The sequence below is a fragment of the Macaca nemestrina genome, chromosome 1, assembly GCF_043159975.1.
Source record: "Macaca nemestrina isolate mMacNem1 chromosome 1, mMacNem.hap1, whole genome shotgun sequence".
In the NCBI taxonomy this organism is placed as follows: domain Eukaryota; kingdom Metazoa; phylum Chordata; class Mammalia; order Primates; family Cercopithecidae; genus Macaca; species Macaca nemestrina.
The window spans coordinates 85,995,253-86,023,232 of NC_092125.1; the positions used below are offsets into that span (position 1 = coordinate 85,995,253).

General features: G+C 49.9%; 3 protein-coding genes across 13 annotated transcripts in view; 1 reads left to right on the plus strand and 2 right to left on the minus strand.

The window, feature by feature from the left end:
* The window catches only part of LOC105478843 (zinc finger protein 717-like), a 108,362-nt gene extending 99,743 nt beyond the window's left edge, over nucleotides 1-8,619 (minus strand). Inside the window, exons 1-2 of one of the 4 annotated variants that reach the window (XR_011615069.1) lie at nucleotides 8,479-8,619; nucleotides 1,022-1,404 (exon numbers count right to left, since the gene is read on the minus strand). The gene's annotated coding sequence lies outside the window, so the exon portion shown is untranslated. The other 3 variants (XR_011615070.1, XR_011615081.1, XR_011615068.1) reach the window with 3 other exon arrangements.
* Nucleotides 8,620-18,488: 9,869 nt separating this feature from the next.
* LOC105478849 (synaptosome associated protein 47) overlaps nucleotides 18,489-27,980 on the plus strand; it is a 52,086-nt gene continuing 42,594 nt past the window's right edge. The window contains exon 1 of one of the 6 annotated variants that reach the window (XM_024792043.2): nucleotides 18,489-18,686. Coding sequence is in view for 2 of the 6 variants with exons in the window: in XM_024792044.2 (XP_024647812.2) it covers nucleotides 26,817-26,819 (3 nt within the window). In the remaining 4 variants the exon portion in view is untranslated. Of the gene's footprint in view, nucleotides 18,687-25,479; nucleotides 25,610-25,646; nucleotides 25,781-26,597; nucleotides 26,820-27,980 lie in introns of those variants that run through there. The other 5 variants (XM_024792046.2, XM_011736554.3, XM_024792045.2 and 2 more) reach the window with 5 other exon arrangements.
* LOC105478853 (jumonji domain containing 4) lies at nucleotides 20,160-25,554 on the minus strand. 3 transcript variants are annotated; one of them, XM_011736566.3, is made up of 6 exons: nucleotides 25,293-25,554; nucleotides 24,929-25,094; nucleotides 24,178-24,303; nucleotides 23,692-23,959; nucleotides 23,212-23,310; nucleotides 20,160-22,858 (listed from the first exon to the last, which is right to left on the minus strand). In XM_011736566.3, exons 1-6 carry the CDS (start codon nucleotides 25,552-25,554, stop codon nucleotides 22,574-22,576), a joined length of 1,206 nt encoding a protein of 401 aa, XP_011734868.2. In that variant the 3' UTR covers nucleotides 20,160-22,573. The 3 variants fall into 3 exon arrangements, with proteins under 3 accessions (XP_011734868.2, XP_011734860.2, XP_070937792.1); XM_011736558.3 differs by having other exon boundaries at nucleotides 23,164-23,310; XM_071081691.1 differs by having other exon boundaries at nucleotides 23,074-23,310.

Here is a 27,980-nt window from a genome sequence, read left to right on the forward strand (position 1 = left end):
TTTGTGGTATCACTATACAGTTTCTGTCTCAGACAACTAAGTCATCCTACGGGGTCAGTAAATTCTTCTCCTTATCTAGCTGTGAAATATTGTGCAATAATTGAGGCTTTTAGGACCTAGACATTATCAGGGTGATTCTTTTGAGCTGGGAATTCATCAGGAACTGGGTCAGTAGGTACTAATTCTTGGGCTTCCTATGGCCATTGATCTCCCATTATAGTTCCTCTACATACATAACATGAAGTGACACTGAGAGACTGTGCTACATGCTCAGCTAATTGCAAAAACAAATTTCTTGTTTTTCCTGGAATTTCTGGTATTGGTACTTTTAGTTCATCAGAAAATGTTTGAACACTGGTTCAGGAGAGCGTCTGTAAACGAGAGCGTTTGTAAACTTCTCCTCGAACCAAGCTATTTACTTGAGGATCTAGTCCAGCCCCATTGATTCCTAAGGTCACACACTCTCCTTTTTTCCAGTAAGGATCAAGGGGATTGGTTATTACTAGCTCTAAGGGGTTACATTGTCCTTTAGTAAAGAAGGGCCATTTTTTCCTTTCTGAAGGTGGACTAGATCCTTTTCACTTTTTATCCAAGTGGACTAAATGACACATGACCAGTATCCGCATTCATTTCCACACAGTCCTAATTCATGACAAATGTACTTATTTTCAGTCATATAGCCTTTTTCCCAACTAAAAGAGCCACATTCCCTTCCTAACTTACTGCTATTAATGACAGCATAGAAATCAAATTTCAAGATTATGAGTTTGGGCACCCCTTTTTTCTGTTCTGGCTAATACTTTACTTGTATCACTTATGAGTCCTCACCAGTCTTCAGTCCTTAATCTTATTTCAAAAACTGTGGACATGGGAAACTCAGAAGGGTCATAACACACATCCAGTCAGTCGTTTCCTGGGCTACATACCTTGTACTGTCATTATATAAACATGTTCCTTTTAAAGTTCCTAGGCATTCATAGTAACTATAGAACAGAAAGATTGTTTTAACTTGTTGCCTTACCTCAGTAACCTGATGTATACACTGAGAGCAGTCCTCCGTGCAGGGAAAATCAGTGGAAGTTTTTACTATACAAGTCCAAATTATAAGGAAAATGAGTCCTACTTGATTCTCCTCATGCTTCTGCCATGCGTAGACCAGTCAGCTTCCAGGTGTGACTGGAGCAGGGTTTGCCATCCTCCTCAGAGTCACTTTGCAGGAGTTGTCCAGGCTCGGTTTTGCCTCCTAGGTTTCATCAGCTGCAGGTCTCACATGGCTGTGGTGGATCCAGGCTGGGATTCCTTCTACCTTTACAGCCATGGTGGTGGTCAGAATGACAGTCTGAGGTCCTTTCCACCATGGCCTCAAAGGGGCTACATTCCAGTCCTTGATCCACACATGATCACCTGGAGAGAAAGGGTGAACTGGGGAGAATAACTTGATGGACACCTCTCATTTACCTAAGTTGGGATTGTTTGTGTAATTTTTCCTAAAGCCTGTAGCTGTCGCTGTAATTCAACTTCACCTAACTCGGGAAGTGCCTGGAAGCTCCCGTAGTATAGGAGGAGACCTATGATACAGTATTTCATAAGGGGGAGTATCCTGTTTTCTTAGAAAGAGTGCATCTAATTTTAAACAATACCATAGGAAGGACCTGTATCCACTTTAATCCTGTTTCCTGACATACTTTCCCTAAACTATTTTTGATGGTCCAATTCATTCGCTCCACCTTTCCAGAACTCTGAGGTCGGTAGGCATATAGCTTCCAAGTGATTCCTAATGCCTTTGCTGTCTTCTGTACCAAGTCAGCCACAAACGCCAGCCTGTTATCTGAGCTGATTCATAAGGGCAGTCCAAACCTAGGAATAAGATCTCAGAGAAGCACACAGGTTACCTCATAGGCCTTTTCAGTTCGTGTGGGATAAGCCTCCACCCACCCAGAGTAAGCACACATAAGAACCAGCAAATACTTGTGACCTCCACATTTCGACATTTCCGTGAAATCCAATTGAAGATCCTCAAAAGGAGCCGCTCCATAAGCTTGTATACTGGGTGGAATGCTGGGGCCTTGCCTCACATTGTGCTGTTGGCAAGTAACACACAGTTGTGCTACTGCTTTGGCAAGGGCTGGCAAGTGTGAGACATAGAAGTACCGGTCTAACAATTTTTCAAGTGACTCTTGACCTAGATAATTGGTTTCATGCACAGCCAATATGATTGGGGCTCCTAGCAACTGCAGCACAGCTACCCTAGCATCTGGCAGTCTGATCCATCCTCCTTTTATTACTTGCCCCCCTTCTGCTTGGAAGAAATCTTTTTCTTCCTTAGAATAGGTAGATACCAGGTCAGGTGTTTGAGGGAGTAAGGGGGCTACTACCGATACCTGGTAAGGGGTAGATGCTGCTTTTCGAGCTTCTGAATCAGCTCGAGAGTGTCCTAAGGTCACTGAGGTGGAGGCTTGCTGGTGTCCCCTGCAGTGCATGACTGCCACCTTCTGAGGTTTCCACACTGCCTCTAATAATTGTAGAATTTCTTATTGATATTTTATGTCCTTTCCCCCAGAGTTTAACAGACCCTTTTCCTTATACAATACTCCATGCACTTGGAGGGTTAGAAAGGCATCTCAAGAGTCAGTGTAGATGTTTACAGTCTTACCTTCACTGAGTTCTACAGCCTGAGTTAGAGCTCAGCTTTCTGGGCTGAAGTGCCCTGTGGCAACGGTTTGGCTTCAATGACAACATCCAAAGTTACCACTGCATATCCTGCACATCTTTCCCCTTGTGCGTTAATGAAGCTGCTCCCATCCACGTATAACTCTCAGTCTACTGATGCCCATGGCTGGTCCTGAAGGTCAGGTCTGCTAGAATAGACTGAGTCCAACACCTCTATACAGTTATGCTCAACAGGGCTCTCTGATACTGGGAGCAGGGTGGCAGGATTTAGGGTGTTACAGACTTCAATAGTTACACGGGGAATTTCACACAGCAAGCTGTGGTACTTGGTTAATCTAGCATTTGTTAGCCAATGATGTCCTCTGATATTCATCAAAGTTACCACAGCATGGGGGGCCTTTATATTCAGGTTTTGCCCAAGGGTTAGTTCATCTGCTTCTTGTGCTAACAGGGCTGTTGCTGCCAGGGCCCTTAGAGATGGGGGCCAGCCTTTGGAAACCCCATCTAGTTGTTTTGAGAGATAGGCCACTGGCCTTGGCCAGGACCCCACAGTCTGGGTTAAAATTCCAACTGCCATTTGTTATCTTTCTGACACATAAAGTGTAAAGGGCTTTGTCAAATCTGGTAGTCCTAGGGCTGGGGCCGACATAAGTTTTTCCTTTAACTTACAAAAGACTTGCTGTTGTAGAGGCCCCCATTCAAAAGGCTCCCGGTCGCCCCCCTTTGTAACCCAGTACGAAGGTTTGGCTAGTACTGCAAAGTTTGGAATCCATAATCTGCAAAACCACAACTCCTAGGAATTCCTTTACTTGCCTTCTGTTTTTAGGTTCTGGTAGGTTGCAGATGACCTGCTTTCTTTCGGACCCCAGGCTGTGCTCCCCTTTCTGAATAGTGAATCCCAGGTAGCATACCTGCTGTCTGCAGATCTGAGCTTTCTTCTTGGACACCTTATACCCACAGTCCTCCAGGTGCTGAAGCTGGGCTTCAGTCCCTTTTGCACACCCGACTGCCGTGGAGTGTCCTGGCAGAAGGTCATCCACGTACAGAAGCAAGACACAGCCTAGGTCTTTAGCAGGAAACTTTTGCAGGTCTTGAGCCAGGGCCTCCCCAAAGATAGTAGGGGAGTTCTTGAACCCTTGGGGAAGTCAGGTCCAAGTGTACTGAGTAGTGACACCTGACTCTGGATCTTCCCACTGAAAGCAAACGGCTTCTGGTTCTCAGGAGCTATTTTGATGCTAAAGAAGGCATCTATTAAGTCCAGACAGGTAAACCAGCTGTCCTCAGCCGGCAGCAGTCCTAACAATGTGTAAGGGTTAGGAACTGTTGGGTGCAGAGTCACTGTAGCTTGGTTGACCAAGAGCAAGTCCTGTACTGATCTGTAGTCCTTGGTCCCTGGCTTAGGGACAGGCAGGAAGAGGGTGTTCCATGGAGACTGGCAAGGAACTATAATTCCATAGGCTTTCAAGCACCTGAGATGAACCTGGATTCCTTTGAGAGTTTCTCTGGGAACTGGATACTGCTTTTGTCTAATTGGTTGGGCCCCAGGCTTAACTTCTATGAGTACGGGGGTTTGGTTGACCACCAGTCCCAGAGGATTATCCTCTGCCCATACTCGGGGCTATCGCTTAGCTAGAGCTGGTTTTATCTCTTGGCCTGGCTCAGTTAGAAAAAGTCTCCATTCTTCTTCCTGGGGGACCGTAAGGGCCATGATAACTCCTGTTCCCGGTAACTTTAGCTGTAAAGAGCCCTGTTTTGTAAAGGAGATGGTGAATCTCAGCCTGCTAAACAAATCTCTTCCCAGCAAGGGCAAGGGACAGTCAGACATGTACAAGAACTGGTGAACTATCTCATGTCCCCCATCCAAGCAGGTCCTTGGTAAACAGAAAGCCTGCTTAGTGGAAACTCCCGTTGCTCCAATTATATCAATGGTTTTCTTGGATAAGGTGGCAACTGAGGTGGTCACTACTGAATGTTCAGCACCAGTATCAACCAAAAACTTAATGTCCTTGCCCCCAACTGTAATCCTGAATGCGGGCTCCTTGGGGGCACTTCAGCCCGGTCCCCTTCAGTCCAATAACCCTTCGGCCACACTGAAAAAGCTCCATCGTCTTTATCTGAGGTCTTTTGTTCTGAACCACCTTGCTTTTCCTTCAGTTGGGGACACTTACTTTTCCAGTGTCCTATTTCCTTACAATAGGCGCATTGGTTATGTTGCAAGCATGGGTGATTAGACTGGGTATTCCTCCCAGAACCCCCCTTCCCTCTCCTTTCAGGGGAATTCCCTTAATGGCCGTGGCCAGTAAGCCGGCGTTTCGCCTAGCCTGGCATTAGCCTTCCTTACGGCTTTCTCTGCGGCTTGTTGCATCTCTATTCACAAACACTTGATTGGCTATTTCCAGTAACTGTGAGGTATTCATACCCACAAACCCAGCCTGTTTCTGCAATTTTCTCCTGATATCTTCCACACTTTGACTAAGGCCATGTTAATCATGCGCTGATTTTCAGGGCTATCTGGATCAAAAGGAGTGTACATACGGTAAGCCTCACAGTCTTTCATAGAATTGCACTAGACTCTCCTCTTTTCCTTGGATGACCTCAGAGACCACTACATTTGTAGCCTTTTCAGCCCCTTTCTTTAGACCTTCTATTAATGCCTCAGGGTACCACCTTAGCCTCTCCATGTCTGGTCCCTTGTTCGGGTCCCATTGGGGGTCTATTTCTGGCAGTTGAATTCTTATATATTCTTGGGGGTTTTGGTAATCGACTGGGATGTGCTCCTCTAGCCACTTAGTTGCCACCTGGAGCACCCTTCGCCTTTCATCTGCATTAAAGTGGTACGTGAGCAGCTGGTGGCAATCAGCCCAAGCAGGATTATGAGTCTGCGTAATAGTTTGGAGCAAGTCAATTAAAGGTTGAAGCTTTTCAGTGTAAGATGGAGTATTGTTTTTCCAATTGAGAAGGTCAGCAGAGATGAAAGGTTGATACACAAAGGCACGCCTTTCCACCATGTGACCGTCCTCATCTACCCCAGTATATCACTGCCCTCTCAGGGGTATTTGATTTGCTGTCTTGGGCCATAAGCAAGCTGCCAAGGGATGAGTTTCTCCCACGGCTTCACTTCCTCTTTTGTCTACTCTGGGTGGTCTAGGGGTGTGGTTATCTGGTGGAGGTGTAAGTGCTGTGGGCTCAGGGATGGGAGAGCCCTTCCTCCCAACAAGGAGGGGGTATTGCTGGTACCAATTCCTGCCACAATTCTTCTGGTGTTGGGTTGGACAGGACTTTTGGGGCCAACTTCCCTCAGCGGGTGGAGCAAGAACCTTCCTTAACTGTCCCTTTGCTACTAGGACTGCTGCTGCCTGTCCTCTTAACCACTGTGGGGGGGTCTAAAACTAGCTGTAACCAAGAATCTATATGTGGGAACTGATCTGGGTACCCTGGCTTACAGGCTACCCTGTGCCATACCTTCAAGACAAGGGATCTGTCCAGGCATCCTTCTGATGGCCAAGCCACCTCTAATGCTGGCCAGTCTATCTCACACAAAGTTCTAAGTTTTCCTGGTGTCATGGTGACTCCATAGTCTCCCTTAAATCCTTTTTTGAAGTTTTTCAACATAGTTCCTAGTGGGGTGGGCTTACTTTGTGCCTGACCCATGTTTCCTCGAGACAAAACACCACGCTCACACCACACGCACACCACAAAACAAAGGGTAAAAAGGGCACACACACACTTTTACAGTTTACACCAAACCAGAACCAAAACCAAAATCAGAGTATCAGGAAATCTAAGCCAGGTCAAAACCAAAACCAAAGTATCAAGCAATCCAAGTCAAGTCAAAAACAAAAACCAAAGTGCCGGTACATGCGCACTGTGGGTGATCAGGCCACGCTTCCACTCAAATGGAGTAGACAAGTTCCCAAGACCAGTCCTGTCAAGCAATTTAAACCAAGTCAAAACCAAAATGAAAGTGCCGATAAAGGCACATCGTGGGTGATCAGGCCATGTTTCCACTAAATAGAGTGGGCAAGTTCCTAAGACCAGTCCTGTCAAGCAATTCAAACCAAGTCAAAACCAAAACCAAAACCAAAACCAAACCTAAGTGCCAATAAAGGCACGCCGTGGGTGATCAGGCCACACTTCCACTCAAAAGGAGTGGGCAAGTTCTCAAGACTAGTCTTACCAAGTTTCAGATGTCCAGACTCCAAGTACTAGTTCCTCCCTGGTGTTCAGCCATTGCGTTGATCCTCCATGGGGGCCTGTCACACACTGCTCTGGCAAGGTGTCCCAATGGGGCAAATGCCTACCCAGGAGTGCTCAGGATCTGTGTCACTCAGGCTGATCAGAGTCCCCTGCAGGGATGTTCCACAGGGCAGGCTTAAGCCGCCCAAGGAGCTGCCTCGACCATCCGCCAATCACCTTGTTTCCTGGTCAGGGAACCAAGAAATGTAGCAGGACGAGCAACAGACAAAACTCCTCAGACACCGAGTTAAAGAAGGAAGGCGTTTATTTAGCCGAGGGCATCAGCAAGACTCCTGTCTCAAGAGCCGAGCTCCCGGAGTGAGCAATTCCTGTCCCTTTCAAGGGCTCACAACTCTAAGGGGGTGCACGTGAGGGGGTTGTGATTGATTGAGCAAGCAGGGGGTATGTGACTGGGGGCTGCATGCACCAGTAATTAGATCGGAACAAAACAGGATGGGATTTTCACAGTGCTTTTCTATATAATGTCTGTAATCTATAGATAACATAACCCTTAGGTCAGAAGTCAATATTTAACTACCAGGCCCAGGGTGTGGTGGCAGGCTGTCTGCCTGTGGATTTCATTTCTGCCTTTTAGTTTTTACTTGTTCTTTCTTTGGAGGCAGAAATTGGGCATAAGATGATATGAGGGGGTGGTCTCCTCACCTGAGTCACAAAAACATTAAAATTGGCCAATTAATAACCGTATAATGGTCTCTAAGTGTTCAAGTAAAAAGAAGAGTCGCACATCTCTCACTTTACATCAAAAACCAGAGATAATTAAGTTTACTGAGGGATGCATGTCAAAAACAGAGGCCAAAAGTTAGGCCTCTTGCACCACTTAGCCAAGTTGTGAGTGCAATGAGAAAGGAAATACGCTATTCCAGTGAACAAACGAGTACAGGAAAGTGAAACAGTTTTATTGCTGATACAGGTAAAGAGTGAGTGGTCTGGATACAAGTCTCTTCAGCTCTATAAAGACCAAGAGAGATGAAGAAATTGCAGAAGATACCAGCAAGAAGTTGGTTCGTGAGGTTCAAGGAACAAAACTGTCTCCATAACATAAAAATGCAAGGTGAAGCAGCAAATGCTGATGGAAAAGTTTTAGCAAGTGACCCAGATCTAGCTAAAATCATCCATTTAGGTGACTACACTGAACAGCAGATTTTCAGTGTAAACAGTTTCACACTGGAGGATTTCCTTCCTTCCTAGGGAGACCCGCCAGCTCCCAGCCTTCAATATCCCTTCCATCTCCGGTGGACCCTGGCCGCGCCCTCTTGGAACCCTCTTCTGAGACCAGAGGCCACATCTGCCCACCGGGGGAGCACAGCCTCCGACGCAGCCGGGGACAGCACAACCCCAGTCGCCCCGCACTTCAGCCCCACATCTATGCTTTAGGCCCGGCGGCCTCAAATCCGCCCCTTTGCCTGCTCCAACCAAGGGAGCTCAGTAAGCCCACCCAGGAACCCCCAAGGCTGGTGGTCTCCCCTTCCGCCTTCGCAACCAACTTCAGGGACGCCCAACCCCACCCCAGACCTGCGGAGTAGTCCAGAGAGCTGCAGGGTTCAAATTTACCAGGAGCGACGGCGGAGTGGGGCAGGGCATGCGCGGAAGGAACCCGGAAGCTCTTTTCCCTTGGTCCTGTGCTGGTGGCGTCATTGGAGAGAGACTACATTTCCCACGCGCCTCTGCGGTGTCTGACCCACCCAGGGAGGAAATGTGTTAACTTCAGGGAGTCAATTCTGCTGCAGTGTCCTGTGGCCTGAGGGTGAGGATTGCGCTCTCCATGGGACAGCAGGGTGGATTCCGCTTGTTTTTGTTTGTTTTGTTTTGAAGACGGAGTCTCGCTTAGTCCCCTGGGCTGGAGGGCAGTGGCGCAGTCTCGGTTCACTGCAACCTCCGCCTCCCGGGTTCAAGCGATTCTAGGGCCTCAACCTCTGTGGTGCTGGGACTACAGGCGCCCACCACCACGCCTGGCAAATTTTTGTATTTTTAGTAGAGACAGGATTTCACTATGTTGGCCAGGCTGGTCTTGAACTCCTGACCTTGTGTTCCACCTGCCTCAGCTTCCCAAAGTTCTGGGGTTACAGAAGTGAGCCACTGCTTCCAGCTGGATTCCGCGTCTTTATCAAACCCAGACTGGAACGCTGTGGGGAGGATGGAGAAGCGCCATGTGGGCGCAGCAGTGGGTGATATCCACCTTTAGCTACAGTTCTTTTTGTTAGTGAAAGGTACTGCGGTTATGGAACCCACATCTGCTTTTTGCAGGTGCATCCCAAAGCATTAGAATTGTGTCTGTCTTGTACTTTAAATTTGTTGACAGACAGAAAATTAAGGTTAACACTGTTCGAACCTATTAAAAGATGTTTGTTCTCACCCAGTAAACTAATTTGTGATTCTTCAATGGGTCGTATTACACAGTTGGAAACACTGCTCTAGTATATAGACTACAATAAAACAGCAGGTTCATAGGATGGGTGCACTCCATAATCCTTATGCCAGTTTACACTCCAGCATCTGGTAATTATTTGCCCATGAACTCCAAAGTTTCATCCATCCAGCTATCAAATCTTTAGTTATTTGGTTTGAGTGTGTAAGTAAAACTATTATATATAAAGTTTCAGTGCCGCAAAAGAAATAGCACTCGAATATAAAATTTACTTTTTCTCAGCAAGGCAAGTTACTTCTATATAGAAGAGTGTGCCCTTACATATGGAACAATGGTGAGCGCACACTTGGACAAGGGAGGGGAAGGCGTTCTTAACCCTGACGCACGTGGCACCTGCTGCTGTGTTCTTCCCCTATTGGCTAGGATTAGACCGCACAGGCTAAACTAATTCCAACTGGCGAATTTAAAGAGAAGGACGGGGTGAGTGCGTTGGCAGGAGTCAGGGCAGAGCAGGTAGCAGATAATTGGAATGAGTTAGGGTGGAGCAGGTAATTGGGAAAAGGTTGCTTTATGAGGAAGTTAAGTTTAAAAGTAGAAGACAAAGAATTGAACATACTGACATTCTTTGAAAAGAAATTTTGAGCTCATATCTAACAATCCCTGCCCTTGTACTTCCTTACAGCTTTGTTTTTAAACTTTTTTTTAACATGTCTTGGCTTGGTGGTTTTGCTTGATTTTTTAAAAGAAAAAGCTTCTCTGGATAAGGTGGAGGATAGTTAAGGGAGGTTTTAGTAAGTGCCGTTTTTATGAGCCTCTGCATCTACCTATGGATGTGTGGTATGACACAGCACCCGACAAGAATAAGTACACCTAGTATGGCTGCGAGGGAAGTAAGAATTGGGGCTATAATTCCTTTCCATTTACCGAACTACTTCTTTTTCTTTTTTTTTTTTTTTCTAGCCATCTGTAAAGGGGTCATTTACCCCTGAGTTGCTGGCTAACTCATTGGACAGAGCAGTCAGACCTTGTAATGCCTTTGTTATACTTCTATTAGGGGCAGGGTTGTTTGGGATGAAGGTGTAACATTGAGTTTTAATTATGACACAAACTCCTGTTTTTGCTAATATGTCTAAGGCTATCCTATTTTCCCAAGCCATCTGGCTAGTAGCCCCTAATTCTTCAGCTGTTCCTTTAACAGCAGCTCTAGTGTAGTTAATAAATCACTGTTGGTTGTAATAGATGTAGTTTATCCAATCTACATTTTTATTAACTGTCACCTACCAAAATATTGACTCAAATCCTGCAGCTATTTGATTTTGGGCTTCAAATGGATCCGTTATTCCTGGTGGGTCTTTAATTGTGTCTAGATGTGAGAGCCAAAAGACTTAGAAGGGGCTTTTCTCTCTTTAAGATGTCTTATTTTTCTTTCCTCTGGTTGATGAAATGCCAGGGCAAAAGGGATACCCAATTGGACTAAAGCACAACTGCCACTCCAGTTATTTGGCAGAGTATCCAGTAAAGGTCCACCACAACACCACCACACACCCGCTCAGGGATGAACAAGGGCCGACTGATAAGCTCTTGAAAATTATTAAGCTCACTGCATCCTTTCAGGTCTCCAAGGAATGCTAATTTTCCTGTCTGTCATGAGAGATGTGAAGTGAACTTAGTGTTGGGAGATGAAAGCTGGATGGCCCTCAGGAGCTGACCCACAGGGTGCTGGAGTTTGAGATATAGCAGAGGGAGAGCTTGGCACGACTTGTTACCCTAGGCTGTAGAATCTTGGAAAAGAGCTACCATGCAGCCCATGCCTGGTTTACTGGAGGGCCATCCTAGTGGAAAGGTGACAATTTGGGCCTCTGGCCTGCTGTGCACACAAGCATAAAAATTGCTTTTGTTTAACGTGTGGACAGAATATTTGATTCAGTGGCATTCACATTTTGGTATCCTGTCTCAATTGCCAAAGTTTGTTTTAAGTCTTTAACTTCTACCATCGCTATTTTGGTCTTGTCGTTATATGGAGAAGGAACAATGGTTCCATTGTGAGAGGTTTTGGAAAAAGGTTTAGAGGCAGGTTCAGGAGGTTGGGGATCAAAGAAATGCATTTCAAAGAATCCATTAGGGTCTGTCCCTGAAACCTCAGCCCCCATACTATAAAACTGGCTTAAAGAAGGGAACCTGAGGCCAGGCACAGTGGCTCACGCCTGTAATCCCAACATTTTGAGCTGAGGTGGGCAGATCATCTGAGGTCAGGAGTTCGAGACCAGCCTGGCCAACATGGTGAGATCCTGCCTCTATGAAAAATACAAAATTAGCTGGGTGTGATGGCACATGCCTGTAATCCCAGCTACTTGGGAGGCTGAGGCAGGAGAATTGCTTGAACCCAGGAGGCGGAGGTTGCAATGAGTCGAGTTCAAGCCACTGCACTCCAGCCTGGGCAACAAGAGTGAAACTCTATCTCAAAAAAAAAAAGAAGGGACCTGCTTAGTAAAGGGGGAGAACTTTGGGGGCTCAAAATAATAACCTGTATAGGGTTGCACTGGTTTAGCTGACAGGAGGGGGCTATCCCTTTAGTAAAATGAATGTATGGTTTTAGGAAATTACAAAAACTGGTTGGGACAGTCTATCCTTGCTCTTTTAGTGATTTACAGAATGTTGGACCAACTACGGCATAAAAGCTCTACATCAGGGGGCAAGACTCCTGGTTGACACTGGGGTCTTTATTGAAATCTCCCTGGATTAAATGGTCCCAATTTACTAATGTCCAGTCTGAGGAGAGTCAGGAGGGACAGAGGTACTTTTTTGAGGTAGAGAGCTGTTTTTGACTTGGTAAGTCCCCACAGGGTACAAGGCAAGCATTAAATGCCGTAGTTTGAGGTGAAATTGACTTGGTTATGTTAAAACTAGATGGCCAGCAATAGAATGAGGAAAGAAGAAAGAGTAATAGAATAGATGAAAGAGATAAATTTTTCTTAGCTTTAGTTTGGTAAGGTTTTCCCCGGGACTATGGCCCACGATTCTGGAGGGGGTGGTGCTTTCTTGACTCAGGGTGTGATGAGTCCATTCCTTTTTTCTGAATGAACAGCAGTCTTGGTAGTTAGCAGCACAAGGTCCTTCCCAGGCTGTCTAGAGTTTTCCTTCTTTCCACTCTTTGATGAGTACATGATCTTCAGGCTCATGGTGGTTTACCGGAAATTCTAGGGGTGGTACCTGTGCTAAAAGACTTTTAGTTTTTGAGGGAAAGGAAAGTGGAAGATAAACCATGTATATAATTTCTAAGAAATTGACCTTTTGTTTTAAATGTGGGGACATCAACAGTGGATCTTACAGTCTTTGGTGTCTTCTGAGAAATTTCCTTTAGCACCTATTTTTATTAGTTTATAGACCAAAAAAGTCAAACACCATTTTATATTTAACAATGCTTCCTGTATGATTTTTATACCAGGTACACTAATATAAAGGTGAAATTTAGCTTGTTATTAATGTTAAACTTAATTTTAATAAAACCTTGTAGACATATTGATCCAATTTTTAATGTCTGACCACAAGGTAAGATTTTTATAGACTCTTTTTAACCTTTTATAATTGTTGTTAAAGAGCAGTTTAGTGCTTTAAGAAAAACCTGTTGTGCTTTTATTTTAATGTCCAGTTTACAGAAAAACTGGATACCTGTTTAACTTTAGCTAATATGTTTACACACAGAATTTCCTTACAATTAATGTTTTAAAACTTGCTTAAACCTTTAAAACAATATATATATATTTTTAGACCTTTTAGTGTAGGTAAAAATTCACATTCTTATGCCTCCTTATAATCTTTTTACCAAAAGTATATTTTACTTTCCTTACACACCTTGCACATAAACTGTTTCTTCAGTGGTTTTACATTTAGGAGGCCTAATTACTTTTAAATTATACAACATTTCTTGCATAAATTTCGTTTTACAACCTTTTTCTTTCCCCACAACTTTCACAGATAATTATTCGACATGCCTCAATTTTCTGACTTGTCACAAACATTCTTTTTTTTTTTTTTTTTTAAACAACCAGTTCTTTTAGGACAAGAATTTACCATATAACATTCTTTTTACATAAATTCTCCCCCTTGCCTTTTTTTTCCCCCCTAAAGATGATAACCATTCTTTTTCAAAGTGAACTTCCTTCATGTCTGTGTACTGGACTGTCTAAGGCCGCGAGATTAGAAGTGAGGATGATACATGTTAAACTGTTAACTTTTAGCAAATTTTACTTTTGTTGAAAACCTTCTAAGTTTGGAATTTCAATTATTCTTTGCTATTAATAAGACCCTGTTTAGTCCAAATTAACTTAGAATTGGTATAGATGGTTCTCCTGGTTTTGTAAGTACTTTAAGGCTTGACTGAGTTCAAACAGCTCAATTATTAGGCAGTTTTCCTAACTCTGCTCTTACAAGAGTTTCCCTATCACTTACTGAATGCCTATTGTGTCTTTTTCCTTCAATCACCTGGGAGGAACCATCTATGTCATGTTTTGAAGGGAGTTCCTCCTAGGTCTGGTCAGACCTTTGTATGGTAATTAGGATTTAAATCCCCTGTTAGGAAACCTCTTGGGTTAAGGGAATTTTCAGTGGTTAATGATAAATCATCTTTTCCTAACAGAATAGCCCCAATACTCTAAGATTTTTGAGTTAGTAAGCTAGCTTTTTTGCTTTTTTTTTTTTTTTTTTTTTTTTTTTTTTGACTTAGGATAGTTCTGAAGTGGTGAGGTGTGCTCACAATGAGGTTTCCTCAAAGAGTTATTTTTCTAATTTTTCCTGTTAGAAGATTGAATGCATTTGGGCCATCTGCAGGTTACTGGGTTAAGGATTTTTTATAGGAAAGCTACAGGTTGTCAGTGGCCTTAGTGCTTTCGGGCTACGCCCTTGTTTGCACTGACAATAAGGTGGTATTGGAGTGTTACAGGGTCATGAAGAAGACCTCCAATTATCAACTATAGGTTTTAAATTTACCCTGGCTTTCGAAGGAATAGGGTACACTGTTTTTTTTCTTTACTACTATTTTTCTCTTTATCTCTTTTTCTCTATGACTTTCTCTTTCTGAGTCCCTCTCTGTCTCTCTCTTCTCTCTTATCTGTCTCTCTCTCTCTCTCTCCTGTCTCTCTCTCTCCCCTCTGTCTCTCTTCTTCTCTCCTCTCTCCTGTCTTTCTCTCCTCTGTCTCTGTCTCTCTGTCTCTCTCTCTCTTTCTCTCTTCCCATAGGGTAGGGACCTACGAGAATGGAGCTACTCTTTCTTCCCCCAAGAAGAAAGGAAAGGCTGGGGGAGGGGTGTGTTTCAGGTTCAACCCTTGAAATTAGCTGAAGGCCCAACCCCTCAACACCAGGGATGTCTCACCTTGCCTGTCCCGGAAGGCTCAACCCCTCAAACCAGGGGGTGTCTCACCTTGCCTGTCCCGGAAGGCTCGACCCCTCATACCATGGGGTGTCTTGCCTGTCCTGGAAGACTCAACCACTCAAACAGGGGGCATCTTGCCTTGCTTGTCCTGGAAGGCTCAACCCCTCAAACCAGGGGGTGTCTTGCCTGTCATAGAAGGCTCAATCCCTCAAACCAGGGAGTGTCTTGCCTGTCCTGGAAGGTTGACCTGTTTCTCCCCTGTCCCCCTCTGAAAGTCCTTTGCACACTTCCCACTCATGCTGTCCTCTCTGGCTGTTCCCCCAAGGTATGAATCAGGCCCTTTTTAGTGTTGGCATACCAGTGCAAATCCTACGGCAGGATCCACCTAAGCCATGTAGCTATGGAACCACAGAGAGGACCCACTCACTCTGTCCAGCAGGACTTGTCACCATCCACACAAACAACACCACAAGCAGTGTTGTTTGTGATCATTCACGCACACACACATTTAGCCCACCAGAATTTGACCACCAAGGAAGAACTTCACCAGCTCCCGCAGCTTCTCTTTCCTTGGTCAGTGCACAGAGTGAGGATCCTTTAAGCTAGGTTGCTGGCTGGTTTTTTTCTTCTTCTTCTTCTTTCTTCTTTCTTCTTCTTCTTCTTCTTTCTTCTTCTTCTTCTTCACGCTGCTGAGAGCTCAAGTTATTCCTTGCACTGGGTGGGTCTTGATTTCTCACCCCCGAGGCCGCTACAATAGGGCAGGGTGCACTTCCTCATGAGAGAGAAACAGAGACTATCCCCAAAGGGGGATGTAATCCTAGACAAGCCCCCAAATTGTTATATATAAAGTTTCAGTGCAGCAAAAGAAATAGCACTCAAATACAAAATTTTCTTTTTAATTCTCAGCAAGGCAAGTTACTTCTATATAGAAGGGTGTGCCCTTACAGATGGAACAATGGTGAGTGCACACGTGGACAAGGGAGGGGAAGGGGTTCTTATCCCTAATGCACGTAGGCCCTGCTGCTGTGTCTTTTCCCTATTGGCTAGGGTTAGACCACACAGGCTAAACTAATTCCAATTAGCTAATTTAAAGAGAATGACGGGATGAGTGCTTTGGCAGGAGTCAGGGCAGAGTAGGTAGCAGGTAATTGGAATGAGTTAGGGTAGAGTGGTGATTGGAATGTAGGATGGAGCAGGTGATCAGAATGAGTCAGGGTGGAATAGGTAATTGAAAAAGGTTGCTTTACAAGAAAGTTAAGTTTAAAAGTAGAAGGCAAAGAATTGAACATACTGACATATTCTTTGAAAAGAAATTTAGAACTCATATCTAACAACTCTAAGCCCCCAACCGTCCCCCAACCATCTGAATGGACTTCTGTGCCAGGGCATTCCAAAGTTAACCAGAAAGACTGGTTCTGGCAATGATGGGAAGTGAGGGTCAGACATGCCTCATTATACCTTCCAGCATTAACATTAGCACAGACCTTATGCCTGACAGGAAATATTTACAATCTATTCTCTCCAAAGCCTGCTACCTAGAGGCTTCATCTGCATGATCAAACTTTGGTCTCCTCAACCTCTTATCATAACCCAGACATTCCTTTCTATTGATAATAACTCTTTCAACTAATTGCCAATCAGAAAACTTCTAAATCTACCTAGAGCCTGGAAGCCCCACTTCAAGTTGTCCTGCCATTCTGGACCAAACTAACGCATATGTTAAATGCATTTGATTGATGTCTCATATCTCCCCAAATGTATAAAACCAAGCTGTGCTCCAACCATTTTGGGCACATGTTCTCAGGGTCTCCTGAGGGGTGTGTCATGGGCCATGGACACTCATATTTGGCTCAGAACAAATCTCTTCAAATATTTTACAGAATTTAACTCTTTTCATTGACAAGTGTGTGTGTGAGGTGGATCTGAACTAGGCAGGAGATCCTGCACAGGGTTTTCTTGGAGCCCCTGCCATCACTGCGCTTCCTCTTCAAACAACAAAATGTGGAGTTTGAGTCATTGACTTGGTCTGACCTTCAGTGGTGACATGGAGGGTGGAGCAAGGTGGGGGTAAAGTTTGGGGGGTGGTGGGTAGGAGTGTGAGAGGTTTCACTCTTGCCCAAGACCTCTTTCTGGTTTTCTATTTTCCTGGTGCATGCCCTGCCTTGTTCAGATTCCAGTATCCTGTTAGAAATGCTTGTTCCCCAGTGCCACAAACAAATAGCACTTGAACATAAACTTAATTCTCTCAGCAAGGCCATTTTTACTTTCTCTCAGTAACGGTGCTCCTTGCAGATGGAACAATGACGAGAGCACACTTGAACAAAGGAAAAGCAGACATATTTATCCCTTACACATTTGGGTCGTCTTTCTGCTGTGTCCTGCATCCATTGGCTGAAGCTGGACCTCACAATCTTAAACTGAACCTGATTTGCTAACAACCTGAAACTTTCGTAAATAGGTAAGTGCAAGGGAGAACAAAGGAGAGAAAATTGCTTATGAAAGGTTTAAAGAAGCAATAACATTTCCAAATATGGAAGGGGAATAAGCTATGAACTAAGACTTGCAAGGGCCTGTCCGGACATGCCGGACATGCTTTGCTTAAGGCAAAGCAACTAACTGGGCTAAAATGTAAGAACTAATAGTTGATGGGGGCTTTAGACTAAGAAGCTATTATTTCTAGTGTCTATTATTTTATTTTTAAACTAAGACGAGCTCTGAAGAGGAACTTATCTACTTTCCACACTCTCTTATCCTACAATTGACCCTCAGTGACTCCATTCTGTGGAACCTGGAAGCTAGCCTTGATCTTCCCAGGGCCCTCTTGCCCCTATGAAAGGAAAGTAAATCTCAAGACCCTAAACTAAATAAGCCAAAGTGAAAAGTCAATCTGGAAACTGGGTCACATAAACCTGCCTCCCATTTTGTGTCTAAATAAGATAGCTACAAAGATTAAAAAAAAAAAAAAAAGCATCGCACCTCTCTCACAATTTGCCCACAAATTGTGGGCCCCAAGATTTTTACCCAAAAACAGTTTCATTTCACCCTGACAATGTACATTGATAGCTTATATTCACAGGTATGCAACAAAGGACAGAACTCAAAGTCATCCCTCTGCCTGAAATATATGCATATCTGATTGCTTCCTCTGCCCTATGTTTATTTTATCTTATGTAAAAATGCAGATTCACCAAGCTAGACAAATGTGTAAGTGACTATTTCTCTACCCGCCCCCCACATGTAAATTGTGTATTCATTGAATCGCTGATCAAAGACTCAAAAGGATGCAACCACTTGCCTCTTATTTACTCACACCCTTTTCAAAATTTCTTCCTCAATCCCCAATACCCACCCTTTTCCCTTTAAATGTTGAGGTCCCCAGATTCTCCTTGGAAAAACCATGGACCACAATTTTCCCTGTGGTTCTGTATTCTTTTCTGGGCACATCCTTAACCTTGGAAAATAAACCTCTTAAAATGATTGAGACTTGCCGTGGTCATTTTTTTTTATTTACACCTCAAACTTGGAATCCCTAACCCCCCTTCCTCAGACACCTGGACCCCAGGGACACAAGGGTAGGGAAGGGTTTTGTTACTGGGTTTCCTAGCTGGGGCTGCAGGGCCCGTGCTTGCCACCAGGGGGCAGCGGACCCAGCTCTGCTCAGAAGGCACCTGAAGCCAGGGAAGCCCCAGGGTCATCCTGGCCCCCGCGGCCCGCCCTGCCTGCCCCTCCCATCCCGTCCTCTCCCCGCCTCCCTCCCATCCCCGCCCCACCTTGCCCTCCCGCCCCTCCCCTCCCTATCCCGCCTCCTCCCCGCCTGTCCCTCCCGCCCCCACACAGTGCCCGACCGGAAACTTCCCACCTGGCACTGCCACCAACCAAAGTCATGAGGGCAAGACTCCGGTTCCTGCCCTCACAGGGTCCCAGAAGCAAAGGCAGTGAGGACCTGGCCCACGTCCCTGCTGCAAGTCCCTGGCACGGGGCGTCCGATTCTCCTTCGCTGTGGCGGGAAGCTGGCCGGATTTGAAGGTAACATCCAAGACCCCGATTCCCGACACGGGGCAGAGGCCAGGGGACCGGTCTAGAGAGCAGGCAGGCCCTGCCTTGGGGCCGAAGGCCTCCAATGGGAGCAGGCACGCATCTCTGAGTGGGGCCGCGGGGGTGGACACTCTGGTGCCTTCCTGCAGGGGAGGGGGTGGCAGGCTACAGAGGAAGGCCAGGATCCACCGGCCTCCGGCTCCCTAGGCAGGGCCAGAGGTCCAGACAGGGTCTGTTTGGGGCCTGGGGCCCCAGGTGGGGTCTATTTGGGGTGTGCTTATGCAGGATTCTACCCGTGGATTTTCCTCTAGCTTCAGGACAGGGTCTGGCTCTCCCAGAGGAACAGGGTAGGAGCCCAGCTCCAGCTGTTTTCCTGTAGGTCAGAGCCTGCAGTGGGAGGGTAACTGGGGCCTGTGGAAGGGGACTTCTGGGGTCAGCCCCCAGGCAGGAGAGAGAGGCCCAGGTCCCTGGAGTTCCTGCCTCCAGGGCTGCTGAGTTTGGGGGTACAGACCACAGGACACTGGACATCTTGCTCCCTACCCTTGGCCAAGCTCAGGCCCAGGGCTTAGGGAAAAGGACTGTCCATGCTCCTCTAGTGGCCCAAGGTTGTAGCCATTGGCATTGACCACATGACTGACCACCTGGGCTAGGCCAGGGTCTCCTGGATCAGCCCTGCAACTCTGAGGATGATGTCTTTCCCCACCCCACATCCCCTCTCCCCTTCCCTGGACAGGTGGGAGGGAAACCTGTGAAGCCAGGGCTTGGAAATGAAGCCTTCTACGCCAGTGGAAGGAGTCACTGACTTGGAAACCAGGGCCTGCCTTCTGTCTGCCTGGGGATCCAAGATGCAGCTGGTAGTTGCAGTTGGGTGGGACGCTGGCACCATTACCTGCCACAACCACCCACAGTGGTGGATGGGGGACAGGGCTGAGGCTGACACTCTGGAGCATGGATGAGCAAAGGGTAGGACGTGGCTATCAGGGATGCCCTACACCTGGGATGTGGGCTTCAGGGTAGCTGGCCAAGGAGTTGCCCCTTCTGCTGGCTCAGTGGGCAGAAGGGCACAAGCATGAGGATGGTCTTGGTCCCTGGGGGAGACACCTTCTCTGGAGGCCACAGCCCTCTGGATGCAGAGAACCTGGCTTCGCCACAGCCAGCAACAACTTGACTTGGGGCTCCTGTCTCTGCCTCCACGGATTCCAGCCAATCACAATTGCAAGCTCAGGGCAGGGCAGGCACCCATAGGCCCCATCATGCTCCCTTGCTCTGTGTCCTCCCAGGCTAGAGTCTGTGCAGACACAGCAGGGCCTGACTTTTCCAGCCTTCCTGTGGGGGCCCACAGGTCCCACTCCCCAAGGAATCTTGGCCACTGCACGCCCTCACCCAGGCATGGTGGGGTGCACAGCCATTGTCCCCACACTTGCAAGTATATCCATCTTTGTGCAGCAAACACGTAGCCTTAGGTCGAGCATCTGCATTGTTTATCTGACCCCTTTCCTCTGGAGCACCAGTTAGCTGCAGCCTGCCTGTCCTTTCTCACACTTGATAGGGATGACACGCAAAGGGCAGGGCCTAACTGCCACACATCTGCAGCTCCTCACCTCGCACTCCAGGAGGCTGGTTCTCAGGGCGATGCAGCCTTTCAGGCTTCTTGCAGAGGTGCGATTCACTCTGCGAAGACCCTCACATGTGCTGACAACATGCCTCCCCAACCCTGGACAGGATCCCAGGGCAGCATACTTGGGAAAGGGGCATCCGGCCTGATACTTCAAACTGCTGTCTAGCCACACTCTGCGCAGTGGCTGCCCCACCACCCACCTGGCCCTGGTGTCAGCATTTTTGTTTTGTTTTGCCAACCTGGAGGTAGGCAAAAGGAGTCCATGGTCTTTGAGTATGGAGTCATCGATGCCAGCTGCAGTTCAGCCGTTGCCCTGCGGAGGGCTCTATCTCCCCCACAGAGCTTCTAGCATTTGCTGCTTTGCTGCACCTGTAACAGCCCCGGCCTGAGATTCTCAATGCTTGCTTTAAGAAAAAGTGACTGAGGCTAGCAGGGCTCTCGGGAGTGTCTGTGCACTGCCTCCTGACTGCAGAAACACGAGGGTCTTCACACACAGTTCAGGAGCGCAGGACCACGCACGCAGCCTGGATGGTAATGGGCTGCAACCTGTGCTACCTTGAGCTGCCAGCTCGCATTGGGGGCTGCCCTAGGGTCCTCAGTGCTGCCCTCATCATGAGAGAAGCTGAAGGACACCTGGTGCCCACCACCTGGTGGTGCCCCTCCCCTGCAGGTGCTGGACCTGCTGCTCAAAGGGGAGCCCCAGCTCAGGCAGAGGCACCTCAGCTGGCTGCTGGCAGTGCCCAGGGCACATACCCCAACCCTTGGCCTCAGCCTGTGTGGTAGGTGCCAAGAGGCCCAAGCTCAGAGGTTACTGGAAGGGCTAAAAGGGTGTGCTACGCCCACACTCAGCCTGGGCCTGGTCCTGGCAAGTCTGCAGTCACGCATATTTGCTACCTCCCCCTCCTCCCCCACAAAGCACCTTTGCCACCTGTGGTTTGGGCAGTGCCAGCTCAATCTGTAGGAGGCCGGATGATGTCTCAGGGCATTTCCGTGCAGACCAGGGGTCCCTGGGAGCTAGCAGGGGGGCCCAGCATACAGGTCCCTGGAAAATTGGTGGCTGGAGCTCATTCACTGGACAGACACATACGAAGCACCTACTGTGTAAAGCTGCTTTTGCAGGCACTTCACATGATTCATTGAACAGAGCAGACAGAAACCCCGGCCCTTCTTAGGGGCTTCCATCCTATACAAGTGCCAGCAGCCCCAGTGGATGCCATGGGCAGGCAATGCACACAGCCGTGGCACATGCCATCCCTGCGGATTCAGATGACTCCTCCCCTCCTGGGGTGGGGCAGCCAACCAGGGGCCAACTGAAAAAGTGCTGCACTCTGGGTCAAGGACAGGGCTGGCAGAGTGCCAGTCTCCACAAACTGTGGATCCACTAGGGAGTTCAGGCCTGGGGCATCCTCTGCAGAAGGATCCCACGAGAGTCCATTTCCCACGACAGGCCTCCACTGCTCACCGCTGTGCCTTGATCGGCCTGGACGAGTCCGCCCACACCTCCATCATGCCCAGTGTGAAAAGGGGCCGGAGACCCACCACTCCTGAGAACAGCATCCTTGCGAAGACCCAGCTGTGAGTGCACAGGAGGCACAGCCCCTCAGGCCCAAATGAGGATTCAGCAGCAGATGGGATTCCACCCCCACACCCGTGGCCTCTCCAGGTACCCACAGGCCCTGCGAAGGCTACTCCAAAGGCAGGGAGGTGGCAGAGGCCAGCCCAGCCCAGCCCTCCCCTCTGGGTACCCAGAGGAAGGCCCTGGCCACTGGCTCCACAGCCCATCACCTGGAGGTGATGGAGGCCAACCCAGTCCTGCCTGGAGGCCCTGGTGAGCTTGCCCAGCGCTGCTCCAACCTCTTCCTGAGCCCACAGGGCAGAGCCAGGGGTGGCCCAATGGCCTGAGACGAGAGGACCGGGCTGAGAGGAGCCTCCAGAGAAGGCACATCAGACACAGACTCCTGTCAGCTCAGGCATCCTGGCCTAAGGAGGCAGGGCCCCCAAAAGAGCCAGGTCATGGCGCCATCTCCAAGCTCCCAGCAGGCCTGCTGCAGGTCAGAAGGGCCACATCCCTTCTTGGGTCCCTGACCTCATTGGGCCTCACCTGAAAACAGGCACCCAGGCAGTGGCCATGGACAGGCAGGCCACGAGCCTCGACAGGGATGGGCCCCAGGTCACAGGGAGGGCAGTCTTTATTTCTGGAAGGGCCCTGGAGCAGGAGGCTGCCTCTCATCCACCCGTCCTTCTGTCCTCAAGACAGGTGCTATGGGGCCACAGCGGCATCAACAGCCTCCCTCAGCTGCTGCAGCAGCTCTTTGGGCCGCAGTGAGAACGCGCTGGTGTCCACTCTCTGGAAGCTGGGGTGTGCAACCAAGGAGGCCAGCACCTCTGTGATGCGCCCAGCATCAAAGGCTGCCTGTTCGAAGCCCAACCCAGCACCGTCCTCAGCGGCCGCCTCCCTCAGGACCAGGAGCCTCTTCTCAGCGATGACCTTGAGGAAGTGGTAAAACTCTTCAAAGTTGATGCCCGAGCAGGACCTCATGATGACCTGGGCAGAGGGAAGATGCCAGTGAGATGACACCATGGACACAGTCCAAGTTGCAAAGGATCCAACATGCGCCCAGTCCCCAAGGACAAAGAGGGGACCAATAAGACAGAGGCGCTGAGAAGCCGGGCAGTGACCAAAGGAATCTGAGCCATGCAGCCTGAAAGCCTCCCCCAGGGCTCAGCCCAGGCTGTCCCACAGTCACAGCCGGCACCTACCCACAGCTCGGCCTGACAGCCACACCCGCCCTGAGCCTGCAGGCCTCCCAGGGACCTGGCACTGATAGCCTCCACACGCAGCTGCTCCACCTGGCAGTGGTGGTGCCAGTCAGGCATGGAGTCCCTCCACTCGCTGACCTCTTCCTGCACGGCACATAGCTCCTGCTGCAGGAAGCGCCACATGTTAGCCAGGTTGAAGCCATTGACCCAGTTGTGGTTGATGGAGATGGTGTCGTCCTGGAAGGGGCACAGTACAGGCAGGCCTGAGCCCATGGCAGGTGCCCCCAACTAGCCCACATCTCCTGCACCAGGAACCCACTGTGGGGTCCAGCCCTCTGCAGCCAAGAAGGCCTTCCTGTCTCCCAGCAGGGCTTGCTCAGCAGGGAAGTGGGTGGTGGGCTCGGACCACCTCAGCCAGTGAACCCAGAGCAAGTAGACCCAGGGACCAGGAGGGGGTGAAACAGAGGTTAGGCCTCAGTGACACCACCTTGTGAAAGGGTCAGCCTCACCCATGAGCCACCCCATTCCAGCCCCACTCTGGCTGGGAGAGTGGGTAGGTGGTGCTGCCGTCTTCCTGCAGGAAAGCCCCTGATAGAGGGCAGGAGAGCAGCACATTACCAGGTTGTGCACCTGGTGGTGCCAGCCACTGGGCACAAACACCATCTCGCCCGCCTCCTGCGTGATCTCCAAGGGTGGGCCCGCAAGCTGGCTCCGCGGGTGCAGGTGCGTATCGCAGAGTGCTGGGGAGGTCACGTCATAGGGCAGGTTGCCATGGCGGTCCCGCAGGGCCTCTTCCTGCCCTGGGGGGAAGAGGAGCCACTTCTTCCTCCCACAGACATTGACAGACCAGCTGAAGGAGCGGAAGATGTCAGCATGGAACGGGGACCTGCAGCAGCAAGAGTGCCTGGTTCGTGCCCGTAGGGGCTGGTATGGGCTTTGGTTGGCACCCCAGAGGCCTGGTCCAACTGAAGGAGGGGTGGCCCCTTGGTCTCAAGGAATGGCACCCACTGTGAAGCCTGTGCCAAGCAGACCCCTCCTGCCACCCTGAGCCTCCCGGTCTGCTCTGTCACCGGGTCCCTTTGGGTTCCACATCTGTGGCCTCACCAGCTGCCTGCAGGCCCTGCGTAGACAAAGCGGTAGTCATCCACATCCAGTGCGTCCCAGAACTCATTCAGCCAGTCGGATGAGAAGTACACAGGCAGGGTGAAAACGTCCTCCACCGGGAAGTCCCTGTGAGGAGGGCGCAAGGGCACCACCGACAGCACGTGAGGCACGAGGACTAGGGCAGCACAAGTGGGGCAACTGAGATCACTTGGCTTCAGTGGAGCTTTCAGATGGCTGCAGCCCCCAAAGAGCCCCAGCACCTACTCTGAGCCAGCTGCTGGTGGGGGAGTGGGGTGGGGGCAGTCTGACCACAATGGTTCTGCTTATGAAAAAGTACTGATCATGCCTATAATCCCAGTGCTTTGAGATGCTGAGGTGGATGCATCACTTGAGCTCAGGAGTTCAAGAACAGCCTGGGCAATATGGCGAAACGTAGTCTCTTAAAAAAAAAAAAAAAAATAGCCGGGTGTGGAGGTGCATGCCTGTAATCCCGGCTACTAGGGAGGCTGAGGGGATCTATCTCAAAAAAATAAATAAATAAATAAATAAATAAATAAAACATACTGATCTCCCAAAGAAGAACACTTGCAGCCATGCGGAAGACAATCCAGTTTCTTTTAAACAGATTAAAGTGCCTCATGGGGAAAAATAGCTCCTCTTTGTGCAGCCAGGGCCACCTTCATCAGAAAGGCCTCTGGGTTCCCGCAGCGCTAGGGAAGGCAGCGCCTCGGTGCGTCCCAAACCCCATTACCTGCACAGGTGCCAGTCTTTGAGGTAGAGACAGCCCCTGGGAGAGGAGTAGCCCCCCTCGATGTACTCTTTCCAGTAGGTGATGTAGTCTCTGAGAGGCATGTGCTCTTTGGGGTTCGAGTTGTATTCTTGGACCCCACAGTTTGCAACTGGTACAACCACGTCACCTGAAATGAAAGTCAGGGACGGTCCATGCCATCTCCCTGGGCCCCGTCCTCACTCCAAACCGTCTGCAGAGGAACTCTCCAGGGCCACGCGCCTGGCCCCCCTCACCCTCCCTGGTGCCCCTCTCTAGGCAAAGGCCTCCTGGGCCTGGGTCCCGCCGGCCTGTCCTCCCCGCCCGGGGTCTGTGCCCGCCGCCCCACCGTAGGTCCGTAGCAGGTGGTCGAAGTCGGGCCTCCCCGCGGGCGTCACCCAGCGCCGCCGGCTGCCCCAGCCCTGCGTGAAGGCGCTGGAGAACACGCAGGGCAGGTTGGGCAGGAGGAAGCCCCGCACAAAGTCGGCGTAGGAGAAGGCGCCCGGCTCCGAGACGAAGGCTACCCGGCCCGGAACCTGGCCGACGCCGGGGACACCACCCCCCAGGCCTCGGAAGTGGCGGTCAGCAAGGGCGAGCGTCTCGCGGTCCATCCAGCTCCGCACGGGTCGAAGGACCCTCCTCCTCACTTCCGCCGGAGCGGAAACGGTAAGGACCAGCCTCGAAACCAGAAGACAGAGAGCGCCGCGTTTCCGCCCGACCAGCCCGTGGGTCTTCGGCCCTACACGCATGCGCGCGGCTCGCCGCGGTCTTCACTGCGCAGGCGCCGAGGGGTAGAGGCGCCGCGAAAGCCTGTGGGTCTCGTCTGGCTTTTCCCAGGTGAGCGACAACGGTGGTCTGTTTGGGGCCCGGCCCAAGCCGTAGCGTACTCCCTCGGCTCAGTCCGCGCGCTGTGGCTGACACCCCGAGTCCTCCTTCCCACATCCCCGGGGGTGGGGAGTATGCGGGCTGCGCTGGAAGAGGGGTGGAGACAGAGGCGGTTCTAGGGGTGGGAGTGCGGTGGTGCGGGGGCGCCGAGGGATGGTGAGACCCAGAGGGAGAGCTGGGGGGCCCTGGGATGGTGGGATCTGGCGGACATGGTAGGGTCCTGGAGGGGACGGTGGGGACCTGGAGAGGACGGTGGCACTTGGAGGGGATGGAGACAGTGGGGATCTGGAGGGGACGGTGGGACCTGTAGTGGATGGAAAGAGTTGGGACCTGGAGGGGATGGGAAGAGTGGGGACCTGGAGGGGATGGTGGGATCTGGAGGGGATGGGGAGAGTGGGGACCTGGAGGGGATGGTGGGATCTGGAGGGGATGGGGACAAGTGGGGACCTGGTGAGGACGGTGGGGACCTGGAGAGGACGGTGGCACTTGGAGGAGATGGGGACATTGGGGACCTGGAGGGGACAGTGGGGATCTGGAGGGGACGGTAGCACTTGGAGGGGATGGAGACAGTGGGGACCTGGAGGGATCAGTGGCACCTGGAGGGGACAGTGGGATCTAGAGAGGATGGTGGGGACCTGGAGGAAAATGGGGGGGGGGGCTGGAGGGGGCAGGGTAACCTAGATGGGAGAATGGGGCCCACAGAGGACCTGGAGGGCATGGCAAGGGGCCCCAGGGGATGACGGGTGTCTGGAGAAGATGGTGGGGAATGAGGGAGGGTGTGAAATGAAGGTGTGGTGGGAATGTGGGTAGGCATTTGGGGCTGTGTACACATGAGCGGGGCTGAAATGGGAGGACGTTGGAGTAGTGACATGAGTGGTGTTTTGCCAAGCTTACAACTGGAGTTACCCCAAAAGTGGCGGCAAGGGAGTTTCCCACACTGTCCTCAGGTGGGACCAGTTGGGATACCAAAGAAAGAAGTGCTAAATGCATGGTGAGCCCAGGGCGGTTTTTTTGGTGGGGGATGGGGGGGAGACAGGGTGTGCAGTGGCACAATCACAGATTACTGCAGCCTCCACCTCCTGGGCTTGACTAATTCTCCTGCTTCAGCCTCCCAAGTAGCTGGGACTACAGGCATGAGCCACTATGCCCAGCTTAGTTTTCTGGGTTTTTGTTTTTGTTTTTTTGTAGAGACAGGGTCTCTGTGTTGCCCAAGCCAGTGTCGAACTCTTGGGCTCAAGCGATCCTCCTGCCTTGGCCTCCCTGAGTGCTGAGATTACAGGTGTGAGCCACTGCGCCAGGCCCTGCCTAGAACTTTTGTTAGGGGAACTTTCATATAGAGTGGGCTGCAGCAGTCCTCGAGATGGGCAGTAAGGGAAAAGGGATGTCCTGCCTAGGTATGTCTCTTGGAAGAGGGATGGGTTATGCAGTTTATAGGAAGGTTTCAGGAATTTGGCTCAGGGCCAAGGTCATTTTCTTTGTAGTAAACCTAGATACTTTCTTCCATGCCTGGAAATGTTCAAGGCCCTGGATTGGGTTGAAGCCTGGTGGGGAAAACCTGTGGTTGGGGCACAGAGGGGTCAGGGTACTCTGTGATTTTCAGCCAGGACACAGAAGTGGGGGCCAAGGGGGACCCTATGTGATGTATGTCTTGGTGTGCTGGAGAAATCAGCTCAGACCTACCCACATGGATGCAGAGGGGAAGATAGCAGATTTATTGCCCATGAAGCCTGGCAGGCTGTGTGCGCATAGGCGCTCTGTGAGAGAGTGCAGAGTCTGGGCAGCATTTCCCAGGCATCTTGACAGGGAGAGGGAAGGAGGAGCAGTTAGAACCGCTCATCTCTCGCAGAGAAAGGAGAGGCAGCTTGTGCTGGTTTGCACAAAGTGAGAGGCCTTTGAGTTAGGTTTGGAGGTCTGATGATAGTCTAGGGGCCATCAGACCGTGACTGTGTCTTGTAAAATGTGGACACTGGGCTGTCTCATTCCAGACCAAACAGGCATGCTAAGGGAGAGAGGGGCACCTGCCTTCCCTTTATGAAGCAATGGAAATGTTTTATTTACCCTTATGAGTGGGGATACGGGAGGTTCTAGGAGTGCTGGGGCTCAGCCTTGCTGGAAGACTCTTTCCAAGGGGTGTGAGGTTTACCCAGGAGAA

Bases quoted from the DNA above. Each gene is read 5' to 3' on its own strand.
- LOC105478853 (XM_071081691.1), bottom strand. From the start codon at position 25,554: ATGGACCGCGAGACGCTCGCCCTTGCTGACCGCCACTTCCGAGGCCTG. The intron at 23,960-24,177 runs GTGAGGCCACAG...TTGCTGCTGCAG, and splicing joins GCAGGGCCTGCAGGCAGCTG to GTCCCCGTTCCATGCTGACA. The intron at 23,311-23,691 runs GTAATGTGCTGC...TGCCCCTTCCAG, and splicing joins ACCACCAGGTGCACAACCTG to GACGACACCATCTCCATCAA.